At 43.9% G+C, this 12,674-nt stretch overlaps 1 protein-coding gene and 2 long non-coding RNA genes across 3 annotated transcripts in view; 2 read left to right on the forward strand and 1 right to left on the reverse strand.

The window, feature by feature from the left end:
- NDUFC2 (NADH:ubiquinone oxidoreductase subunit C2) overlaps positions 1-3,427 on the reverse strand; it is an 11,050-nt gene extending 7,623 nt beyond the window's left edge. Inside the window, exon 1 of the mRNA XM_034995616.1 lies at positions 3,052-3,427. Coding sequence (XP_034851507.1) covers positions 3,052-3,220 — 169 coding nt within the window. The 5' untranslated portion in view covers positions 3,221-3,427. The remainder of the gene's footprint in view (positions 1-3,051) is intronic.
- Positions 3,327-5,677, forward strand: LOC118004306. Its single transcript, XR_004677532.1, has 3 exons — positions 3,327-3,465; positions 3,572-3,643; positions 5,642-5,677. It is a non-coding gene; the product is annotated as an uncharacterized LOC118004306 (long non-coding RNA).
- A 62-nt stretch (positions 5,678-5,739) lies between these two features.
- The window catches only part of LOC118004293, a 28,903-nt gene continuing 21,968 nt past the window's right edge, over positions 5,740-12,674 (forward strand). Inside the window, exon 1 of the long non-coding RNA XR_004677528.1 lies at positions 5,740-5,782. This is a non-coding gene — a long non-coding RNA (uncharacterized LOC118004293). The remainder of the gene's footprint in view (positions 5,783-12,674) is intronic.

The raw sequence follows: 12,674 nt of genomic DNA on the forward strand, positions 1-12,674 counted from the left end.
GGGAAAAAAAAAAAAAAAAAAAAAAATATATATATATATATATATATATATATATATATATATAAAAATAGATGAACGGATAAAGAGGATGTGGTATATATATACAATGGAATATTATGCAGCCATCAAAAAACCCCAAATCTTGCCATTTGCAATGCCGTGGATGGAACTAGAAGGTATTATGCTAAGTGAAATAAGTCAATCAGAGAAAGACAGTTATCATATCTCACTGATACAAGGAATTTGAGAAATAAGACAGAGGATCATGGGGGAAGGGAGGGAAAAATGAAAACAAGATAAAACCAGAGAGGGAGACAAACCATAAGAGACTCTTAATCTCAGGAAACAAACTGAGGGTTGCTGGAGTGGAGGGGGGTGGGAGGGATGGGGTGGCTGGGTGATGGACATTGGGGAGGGTATGTGCTATGATGAGCACTGAATTTTGTAAGACTGATGAATCACAGACCTATACCCCTGAAACAAATACATTATATGTTAATTAAAAAAAAAGAGATTTATTTAGAGACCAAGAGCAAGACAGAGCAAGCAAGTGAGCACGGGTGGGGGAGATGGAGGGCAGAGGGTGAGAGTCTTGAGAAGACTCCGCCCCACAAGGCACTCCATCTCACAACCCTGAGGTCACAACCCCAATATCACGACCTGAGCCAAAACCAAGAGTCAGATGCTAAACCAACTGTGCCACCCAAGCGCCCCAGTTACTCATTTTAGAGATGAAGATACTTTTTGCCTCTGAACGGCTTGACCAAGTAACTTGCCCAAGCCGACACAGATAGGAGACAGTGGAGCAAGGCCATTTAGTTCCAAAGTGGAGTTCTTTCCTTACAACAAACGACAGGCTTGGGGAAATGTGGAGTGGTGATGAAAAGGAAGAAAACCTCATCTTCCTAAAGACAGAAATAGACACAGATCACTCCTTTCTGTGGAGAGGGGTCATATCCAAGGGAGATGGGATTTCAACACTATTTGAGCACTGGAAATGCTGAGATTTGGTGAGCTGGGAGCTGGCCTTCAGGCATGACACAGAGCTGGAAGGTGGCAAAAAGAGGCACAAGTGAGGTGATTCTTGGTTGCCCGAACCACTGTATTAGTTTTCTTCTTAACTGAGCACCTTGGCTCCAATCAGTGCTTTGCATTAACAAAGTTGACCCCCCCCCTTTTTAAGATTTATTTATTTGAGAGAGAGAGAGAGCACGCGTGTGCGAGAGCGGGATGGGGGGGAGACACAACAGAGGGAGAGAGAATCTCAAGCAGATTCCTCACTGGGCAGGGAGCCGGGCGTGGGGCTCAATCTCACAACCCTGAGATCATGATCTGAGCAGCCACCCAGGCACCCCAAGTTGACCTTCCTTTTAAAACATAAGGCCCCCAGTGGCGCCTGGGTGGCTCAGTCGGTTAAGCATCTGCTTTCGGCTGGGGTCATGATCCCAGGGTCCTGGGATCGAGTCCTGCGTTGGGCTCCTTGCTCAGTGGGGAGCCTGCTTCTCCCTCTGCCTGTTGCTCCCCCTGCTTGTGTGGTCTCTCTCTCTCTGACAAGTGGATAAATAAAATCTTTAAAAAAATAAAACACAAGGCCCAGGGGTACCTGGGTGGCTCAATCAGTTAAGTGTCTGATACTTGATTTCAGCTCAGGTCATGATCTCGGAGGTTGCTCTCTCTCTAAAAATAAATAAATAAAAAATAAAACACAAGGCCTGGGGGTGCCCAGCTGGACCAGTCGGTAGAGCATCTGACTCTTGATCTCAAGGTGAGTTCAAGCCCCACACTGGGCATGGAGCCTACTTAAAAAATACAAACAAAAAACACAATGCCTGATTACTGCATCTCTCCACTCTGCACCACCACCCCCCAACAACTCTCAAAAGCTAAAAAGGTTTCCTGTCTGCCTAGAGAATAAATTGCCATTATCTACCTAAATCTCCTCCTTAGCCTTATCACCCTACCCTGCACACTCAATCATGAAACTCTTCTAGGCTCAGAGGCCCTTGTCTCCATTTACTTCCACTAGCCTCCCATGGGCTTGGAAGGCTCTCTCCTAGTATTTGCCTGATAAATCAAAGCTAAGTTCAAAGACACCTCTTCCAAAGCTTCCCTCCTGTTCTCCCTTTGGAAATCCATTGCCCTTAGCACAGCTACCATGTCAGCTAGTATCTGACAGAAGACCACTGACACACTACTAGAAAATACAGCCCAGGGGCACCTGGGTGGCTCAGTCGGTTAAACCTCTGCTGCCTTCAGCTCAGGTCATGATCCTGGGGTTGTGGGATCCAGCCCTGCCTCTCCACTGAACAGGGAGCCTGCTTCTCCCTCTCCTCCCCGCTCGTGCTCTCTCTTAAATAAGTAAATAATAAATGAACGGATAGATAGATAGATTAGAATGAATACAGCCCAGAGATTCAGCCTCTCCTACTCAAAGCGGGGGAGGGGGGTCCCCAGACCAGCAGTATCTGGGAGCTTGTTAACAGCAGGCTTCTTCCCAGACCTTGTGAATCAGAATCCACATTTTAACAAGATCCCCAGGTTATTAGTATGCAGTTAAGTTTGAGAAGCACTGACTTTGAATATGTATGTGAGGTCTAAAAACAGGCTTGCTACTTCATAGCCGTATGACCTTGGGCAAGATGCGTTAACCCCTCTAAATCTCTGTTTCTTCATTCCCCAAAAAGGATTTTGAGGATAAAGACTACAATGCACGTAATGTCAGCAGTGCATGGCACAGATTATACGCTCATTTTTGCACACACCACAGCGCGAACCGAGAGAGGAGCCGGCAGTCCGGTCCCGGGTCCTTCACAGACTCACTTGTGGGTTCGTGGGTTTCAATGACCTCAGTTTCCTGAAGTGCCAAATGACACTTTGGCCCTACCGGGTTCTGAAGAGCTCACGGGACGCAGATGCCCCAGGGAGGCGAGGCGGGGCCTGCTAGTGAAAAGGCCCGGAAAAACGAAAGCACCTTGGACAGCCTTTGGGGGGACCGGCCGCAGCCCCGCGACCCCCTCTCCTCCCAGCCGACCCAGCCGGCGCAGCCCTCACCCGCAGACACCACCGGCCTCCGCCGGATCGCGTTATCAAGCAGGCCGGAACAGTAGCCCAAGAAGCCGATGTAGGCGAGCCGCGGGTCGGTCAGCTTGGGCGGGGGAAGGCTCCGGGCCTCATCCGGCAAGAACCGTAAGGGCACCCGGCCCGGCCTTCCGCTCATCATGGTGACGCCGTTCCCGCTTGAGGCCTGGCCTCGGACCGCCAATTACAAAGAAAACCACCAGGACCACCGCCTGGGCGCACGCCGCGAGCTTTCTCCTCCGAGAACGCCGTTGAAGGGCATGGCGCAGGGCGGTGCACAGCGCAAACACTTCCCGCAGCACGCTGCTGCCGGGACCCCGCGCACGAGGTTCCGGGATACTAAATGGCCCACCCTGCTCCAGCTCCTGCCCCCGCTAATCCTGGCAGGTAGGGTTTGGGGGCTTGATGCCGTGGGGTCGCGGGTACACGAATTGAGCAAAACTGGAAGGAAACTAGTAGATACTGCTTTTTTTCGCTCAACCTACCCCACCAGGAATTGCCTCTCCCTCCCCTGACCCTGAATGGTCCTTCTTCCAGAATTTCTCTCTGTATCCAGCACCCACAGGTAGGCTTGATAGATTGTTCTAAGAAACGCAATTAATCGAAATCTCATAAAAGCTAGTTTGCATTTCCTGGGTTTCCCATCGTTCACAGGCACACCTTCCAGAACCTAAAATTAGGGGCCAGCCAGCAACAAAGAATTCAGCGGACACCAGGACCTGACCATTTAGCCAAATTCTTGATATTTAGCCTGGATGGCAGCACCCTAAAATGTTTCACCTCTGGGTCTTCAGGTCCTCGCACGTGGCAGAAGGAAAAGCTGTAACCTAAAGGTTTGAGGAATGAAAGAAAGAAGGAATTTATAATTTTCTGCCAAGTAACTGTCCAGTCTTTGCTTACCTGCCTCCAGTAATGAGGAGCTTCTATATTTGAACGGCTCTCTTTAGAAAACCCTTTCTGATTTGTGTGAAGATGTGTTTATTAGTGAGATCAACATTTTACCTGGATGAATGCTGATCAAACCAGAGGTTAATGCAAAGGTATATGTATGAAAGGTATTGAGCTCCAAAGTAGTAGAATTAAATATCAGTTAAGAGAGGTTAAAGGATGGGGGGGAGGAGCCCGCTGGATGGCTCAGCCGGTTGGCTCAGCCGGTTAAGCGTGTGCCTTCAGCTCAGGTCATGATCTCAGGGTCCTGGGATCAAGCCCCCAGTGGGGCTCCCTGCTCAGCGGGGAGCCTGCTTTTCCCTCCCCCTCTGCTGTTCTCCCTGCTTGTGCTCTCTCTCTGTCAAGTAAATAAATAAAATATTTTAAAAAGGGTGCTTGGATGGCTCAGATGGTCAAGCATCTGCCTTCCGCTCAGGTCATGATCCCAGAGTCCTGGGTTCGAGTCCCACATCGGGCTCCCTGCTCCGCGGGGAGCCTGCTTCTCCCTCTGCCCCTCTCTCTGTGTCTTATGAATAAATAAATAAAATCTTTAAAAATATATTAAAAAAAGAGAGAGAGAGTGGTTAAAGGATGGACCTTTTGTGCCTATAAAAAGCACTCCCAGATCTATAATATTTCAAGTTAGGATTTCCTGAAGTAATGTATATTGGGAGTTTCCTGGAGCGCAGCAAATGTTTTGAAGTTTCACATTCTTTGATCCAGTAATTACAGGGCTGGGAATCTGTCCTATGGAAATAGTATAACATATAAAAAAGCTGTTCTGCAATAAAAAACAAAACAAAAACCCCACAGTGTTTATTTTAAAATTACATCAAAAGAAGGAAAACCACTAAAAATTTTCCACAGTAAGCAAAATAAGTCAAACAGAGAAAGACATGTATCATATGATCTCACTGATATGAGGAATTCTTAATTGCAGGAAACAAACTGAGGGTTGCTGGAGTGGGGGGTGGGGTGGGAGGGATGGGGTGACTGGGTGATAGACACTGGGGAGGGTATGTGCTCTGGTAAGCGCTGTGAATTGTGCAAGACTGTGGAATCTTAGATCTGTACCTCTGAAACAAATAATGCAGTATGTGTTAAGAAAAAAAAGAAGAAGAAGAAGGTAGCGGGAGGGGAAGAATGAAGCGGGGGAAATCGGAGGGGTAGACGAACCATGAGAGACGATGGACTCTGAAAAACAAACAGGGTTCTGGAGGGGAGGGGGGTGGGAGGATGGGTTAGCCTGGTGGTGGGTATTGAGGAGGGCACATTCTGCATGGAGCACTGGGTGTTATGCACAAACAATGAATCATGGAACACCTCATCTAAAACTAATGATGTAATGTATGGGAATTAACATAAGAATAATAAAAAATTAAAAAAAAAGATTATTTTGAATACTAGATGAACTCTTAGGCGAACACTTAAAAATATTTAAATGCTGTTTACACATTCTTCTCCCCCACATTCTTCTGAGTCCAATTTGGGACTTTTTTTTTTTTTAAACAAAACTTAAAAAAATTACAAAGAACAAGATAACAAATACCCATATTTTATCACCTCGAATTAACAACCATTAATATTTTGTCATATTTATTTTATTTTTTTAAAGATTTATTTATTTATTTGACAGAGAGAAGGCACAAGCAGTGGGAATGGAAGAGGGAGAAGCAGACTCCCCGAGGAGCAGGGAGCCTGATGCAGGGCTTGATCGTGGGACCTGGGGATCATGACCTGAGCCGAAGGTAGACGTTTAACCCACTGAGCCACCCAGGTGCCCCTTGTCATATTTATTTTAACCTTTTTTTAAAAGGAAATAAAACACTGTAGATATAGCTGAATTCCCCTTTCCTTTCTTTCCCAGAGAACCATTATAATGAGTTTAGTGTATATACTTCCCATTCATTTTTTATATTTTTATATATATTTAGTATTGTGTCATGTGTGTTTTTAATTTCTTTTTACCTGAATAGTATAATTCATTGCGCCTCTATTCTCTCACTTTTATCTTTCAATGTAATGATTTATTCCTTTTGACTACTGTATAATATTCCATCACATAAATATGTCATATTTATTTATTTATTTATTTATTTATTAAAGATTTTATTTATTTATATGACAGAGAGAGACAGCGAGAACAGGAACACAAGCAGGGGGAGTAGGAGAGGGAGAAGCAGACTCCCTGCTGAGCAGGGAGCCCGATGTGGGGCTTGGTCCCAGGACCCTGGGATCATGACCCGAGCCGAAGGCAGACGCTTAACGACTGAGCCACCCAGGCGCCCCTGTCATATTTTATTTAATCATTACCTTTTTGTTGGATATTTAGATTGTTCTCAATTCCTTGAAAGTCTATACTCTAAGCCTATACTCTAGTGTCCAGAGAAACTTTTGCATACATGTACCAGGATTAGGAGATGTACAAGAATATTCACAGGAGGACTAGCCATTTGTAATACTCCCAAACTGGAAACATTTTTTTTTTTTAAAGATTTTATTTATTTATTTGAGACAGAATGAGAGAGAGAGAGAGCTCATGAGAGGGGGGAGGGTCAGAGGAAGAAGCAGACTCCCCGCCAAGTGGGGAGTCTGATGCGGGACTCGATCCCGGGACTCCAGGATCATGACCTGAGCCGAAGGCAGTCGCTTAACCAACTGAGCCACCCAGGTGCCCCCCAAACTGGAAACATCTTAAATGTCCATTAAGAACAGAACAGAAAATAAATTGTGGTATTTTCATAGAAAGGTGTATGTATGCATTAGTATGATGAATCTCAAAAAAGAGAGTCATGTTAAAAAAGCGAACGACCGATAAAGGAACAACAGGGGAATATATAATTACATTTATATAAAGTTCAATATTAAGCAAAAATACATTGGTTAGAGATACACATATTAGTGGTAAAACTGGAAGGAAAAGCAAGAGAAGGATTAACATAGATGTTCAGAATAGTTATCTCTGGGGAAGGAAAAGCACATAGAAGGCCTTTAAGATATTAATACTATTCTCTTTCTAAGCTGTGTCATGGGTATATGGGTGTACATTTTATTATTTTTAACTTTACATATGCATTTTACACACTTTTGGATTTATGGTATCTTTAATGTAATAATAAATTTATATTGCTAAAATAAAATTTTAGCTTTTCATTATGGTAAAAAATACATAACATTAAATTTACCATCTTAACCATTTTTTTTTTTAAAGATTTTATTTATTTATTTGACAGAGAGAGAGAGTGAAAGCAGGAACACAAGCAGGGGGAGTGGGAGAGGGAGAAGCAGGCCTCCCGCAGAGCAGGGAGCCCAATGTGGAGCTCGATCCCAGGACCCCAGGATCACGACCCCAGCCGAAGACAGACACTCAACCAACTGAGCCCTGAAAAAGTAAAAAATCTAATAGGAAAAGTGGCAAAGAATATAGTTTTCAGAAGAGAAAATACAAATGGCTCTTAAACATGTGAAAAGATTCGAATCTCTCCAGTAAGAGAACTGCAAATGAAAATGACTCAGATGGGCGCCTGGGTGGCTCAGTCTTTAGGCGTCTGCCTTTGGCTCAGGTCATGATCCCAGGGTCCTGGGATCGAGCCCCACAATGGGCTCCCTGCTCTGCGGGAGGCCTGCTTCTCCCTCTCCCACTCCCCCTGCTTGTGTTCCTGCTCTCGCTATGTCTCTCTCTGTCAAATAAATAAATAAAATCTTTAAAAAAAAAAAAGAGAAAATGACTCAGACATCATTGGCAAAGATCAAATGATTGATGATACACGAAGTTGGCAAGTTTGTGGGGGAAGCCACCATCCTCATGCATTGCCTGTGGAACATGAACTGGCACAATTTTTCTTTTCTTTCTTTTTTTCTTTTTTAAGTTGCTCTATGCCCAACATGGGGTTTGAACTCGATCCTGAGATCAAGAATTGCATGCTGTACCAGCTGAGCCAGCCAGGTATCCCCAGGTGGTATGCTTTTTATGACTAATTTGGCAACAACAAATATTCAACCAAATTTAATTTATTTATTTACATTTTATTTTATTTACAGTCAATTAATTAACATATAGTGTATTACTAGTTTCAGAGGTAGAGTTCAGTGATTCATCAGTTGTATATAACATCCAGTGTTCATCACATCATGTGCCCTCCTTAACGCCCATCACCCAGCTACCTCATCCCCCCACCCTTCTTCCCTCCAGCAACCCTCAGTTTGTTTCCTATTGTTAAGAGTCTCTTTTGGTTTGTGTCCCTCTCTGATTTCATCTTGTGTTATTTTTCCCTCCCTTTGCCTATGCTATCCTTCTGCTATGCTGTTTCGTTTCTTAAATTCCACATATGAATGAGATCATATGGTATTTGTCTTTCTCTGATTGACTTATTTCGCTTAGCATAATATCCTCTAGTTCTATCCACGTCGTTGCAATCAACCAAATTTTATTTTTTATTTTTCAAAGATTTTATTTATTTATTTGAGAGAGAGAGAGAAAGAGCACAAGCAGTGGGAGAGGCAGGCAGAGGGAGAGGGAGAAACAGACTCCCTGCTTAGCAGGCAGCCCAACATGGGGTTCGATCCCAGGACACTGGGATCATGACCTGAGCCAAAGGCAGTTGCTTAACCAACTGAGCCACCCAAGCACCCCAACCAAATTTTAAATGCACTTAGCTTTCAACCCAGAAACCACTTCTAGAAATTTAATCCTATGATGTGTGCAATCAATCCTAGGACATGTGCAGAATGAAGTATCAATACTTATTGCAGTATTTATACTAGCAAATATACTGGAAACAACTTAAAGGTCCACTAAGAGGAAACTTGTTAAATAAATTATGGTCCATCTATATAATGGATACCTTAATGGACATACTCTAATATGGCCCCCCATTATCTCTGCCTCCTGGTACTCATGCCAAGTGTAATACCCTCCCTTTCGGTGTGGGTGGGACATGTGACTTCCTTCCAATATACAGAATGGGGTAAAGGTGACCGGATGTCACTTCTATGATTATATCACATAAGATAATGTACATCTGTCTTGCTAGCAGACTCTCTCCCTTGCTTAGTTTGATAAGGCCTGCTGCTATGTTGTGAGTTACCTTATGGAGAGGCATACACGGCAGGCAACTGAGGGTCGCCTCTACCCAACAGTCAGCAAGAAACTGAGGGCATCAGTTCTACAACCCACAAAGAACTGCATTCTGCCAACAACTGTGTGAGCATGAAAGCACATCAGTCCCCAGTCAAACCTTGAGATGAGAACACAGCTCCAAGTGACACCTTGACCGCAGCCTGTGAGAGACCCCAAAGCAGAGGACCTGATAGGCTGCATGTGGACTCTCAACCTAGAGATTTTGAGATAAGAAATGTGCTGTTTTCAGCCACGAAGTTTGTTATGCAGCAATAGATAACTGATGCAGGTATTATGCAGCTATGAGAAGCATGATGCCATTTTATATGTTCTGATAATGGAATGAACTCCAAAATACACTAAGGGGATAAAGAAGGCAAGGCCATAACAGTGAGTATAATGGTATCATTTGTGTGTATATAAACACTTGTCTGTGCATAGAGTATGTCTGGTATCTCTGGAATGATACACAAGATGTTGATAGCAATGGTTGCCCTCCTGGTAGGGGAACTCGGTGGCTGCGGACCTTCTGAATTTTGCTCCATATACATGAAATGTAATTCAGCAAATTTTAAACCCTTTTGTTCCCATTGTAGTTAAAATAGAATTTAATTCCTTACAATGGCCTAAAAGACCCTACATGACTTGGACCTTGCCTACTTCTCCAACTTCAACGCATGCTACTCTTTCTGGCTTTCATGACCCTCCAGCCACTAGAATATAAATTCCTTGAAAGCAGGAATATGTCTCTCATTTACTTTTTGATCTCTAGCACCTAGCACAGTACAAAACAGTAGGAATTCAGTGAATTCTTTTTAACGAATGAATTTGATTCCCTCCCAGAATACTTGGCACCCAACAGAAGGGGACACAAATATGGGATTTTCCCTTGGTGGATCACTTGAAGGGCTGTCATAAATGGGAGTAGAACCTCATTATGTACTGCTCCAGAGACTAACTGGTAAAAGGCAGAGGAAGAAAAATATTAATTCAGCACTAACTGCCCTACGAAACATGGGAGGGGCTGTTTTACAAAGCGGTGAACACCTCCACACTGCCTATTTATTCTGTCATCAAAACTGTAAAAAATGACTGTGGCCTGAGTGATCTTCTGAGAGCCTTTCTAGGATTCTAAAGTTCTGTGATTCTGTACATAGGTGTATTTTGGGTCCTGTCCTTTTCATAGTTGTTTTATGTATACGAGCATATTGTTTTTATTTCCGACTCCTGAGACCAAAACAAAAAACTGGTACATTTATTGACCTTTCTATAAAACGAGGATGCTGCAAATGGGACTTCATCGAGAGATACTAATGGCTGTAATGATTCAAGCTTTTGAGGTTTATAAGTCTGTTCTAATCTCGGCTGCCATTAGCAGAGTAGCCTGCTTCTTTGAAGCACGAGAAAGGGGAGAGAGGGGTCACAAGATTTGCTTTTTACCACAATCATGCTGGAAATGTAATTTCATCAAACTACTCAAGAGTAAAACATCTTTTTCAAAGGCCGTATGTTGCTGGAATGCTTTTCTGTCCCATTAACTGCAAACAGCCACCTGGGCTACACGTAGGGGGCATCTCTCTGGCACTGAAGTGCTTCCTTCGCAAGGAGCAGCTTTTGGGCGGGAGTCATGAACAAGGAAAGCCGCGCCAGTTTTAGGCTGGAAAGGCAGCGCCTCTTCCCCGTAGCTCCCTTCCGGTTCTGGCTCTACCCCCCTGCCTGGGGAAAGACACTGACCAAGAACACCAAGTCCCTCCCACCTTTCTTTTCTTTTACCTTGTTAACTAAATTAAAGAGCAGGTAAAAAATGAGTTATTTTTGGGCGCCTGGGTGGCTCAGTCGGTTAAGCGACTGCCTTCGGCTCAGGTCATGATCCTGGAGTCCCGGGATCGAGTCCCGCATCGGGCTCCCTGCTCGGTGGGGAGTCTGCTTCTCCCTCTGACCCTCTCATGCTCTATCTCATTCTCTGTTTCGAATAAATAAATAAAATCTTTAAAAAAAAAAAATGAGTTATTTTTATATCTTATTTAAATTTTGATAGTAACCTTAGCTTGTTCTTGACATTGCTTAATTCTAGATTTCAGAACATTTGGAAGCAGCACTTTGGTTTATTTACCAACTGCTGAAACCTAGGAATTTTGTTCTTGAAAACGGGCCACAGCTCACAAAGTCTAAATACATGAATACGACGTGTCGTACTTGGGAGTCATGGGTTGTCGGCAGGAAGTCTGGGTTCTAGTCTGTGTTGGCACCAACAAGCCATTCCTGTCTCTGGAGCCATTTCCCTCCTGACCTGATAACACAAGAGGTTAAGTTGCTTTAAAGAGAATATATTTGGACTTTGAACTTTTTGGTTAAACAAAAATTTATGTGAAGCCCAATATATGAAATAGATCAAAGCATATTTGCTTTGGTAAAAGATGGGACAGGGCTCAGAGCCTCTGAGGCAACTCTCAAGAACATCCCAGGCTCTGCAGAATATTCTGGAAATCTCTGCACCAGATAAGCTCTTCTGACTTCACAGAACCACCTACAAAGTACAATTAAATTTGGCCTCGTAGAGATGCGTCCAAATTTAACTTCTGGTTTGTTTTTTTTTTTTTTGGCTTGCACACCAATTGGCCAAGATGGGAACTTCACTGAGTCTCTTCTGTTAATGTTGGTATTAGTAAACACCTGGATTTTAATCATGGCCTGTGTGGTCATGATTCATTCAACTGTGTCAAACACTGGGGCTATTAAGGGCAAGTGTGGTTCCTGCTCTCAAACTGCTAGTGTGTCCTGGGGAATACATAAACAAGTAAATGGTAGAAGGAGACTCCCCAGCATGGGAGCACCCATGGTGAGGGTACTCAATTCTGGGGGAGGGGGAGAGACTGGAGAGGGAGAGGAAAGGATTCATAAAAATATCAAGTGATATTTATTGAACATTCATGTGTCAGGCGGGGTTCTAATTTTTTTGGTGATCATTTTAGAGACAAGGACATAGAGGCAAAGGACGGCTAAATAACTTGGCTACAGATAGAAAATGACGGAGGCAGGATTTTTTTTTTTTTTTTAAAGATTTTATTTATTTATTTGACAGAGACAGACAGCGAGAGGGAACACAAGCAGGGGGAGTGGCAGAGGGAGAAGCAGACTTCCTGCTGAGCAGGGAGCCCGATGCGGGGCTCGATCCCAGGACCCTGGGATCATGACCTGAGCTGAAGACAGACGCTTAACGACTGAGCCACCCAGGTGCCCCTGGAGGCAGGATTTTAAGTCAGCGTTCCTACTCTTAATCACTACACTGTACTACCTGTATATTCATAGATCTGGTAGCAGTTATGTTTGCTCTTGAAGTATGTACAATCAGATGACAGGGTAGAAAAGTCAGCCGAGAGACAGAAAGAGGAAGCAGAATGAATGAAAGAAAGCAGAGGTACACTATAGCATGGCACTCTGGCAATTTTCAGTTAGGACAGCTGGAACCCAGAGTGCGAGGGGGACTGTGGTGAGGAAAACAGGCCATAGGAGCTATGCTTCTCTCCCCCTTTGGCAAAATTCCTATCTT

Source organism: Mirounga leonina, unplaced genomic scaffold (assembly GCF_011800145.1).
Source record: "Mirounga leonina isolate KUSES-001 unplaced genomic scaffold, KU_Mleo_1.0 Mir_92, whole genome shotgun sequence".
Classification (NCBI taxonomy): Eukaryota; Metazoa; Chordata; class Mammalia; order Carnivora; family Phocidae; genus Mirounga; species Mirounga leonina.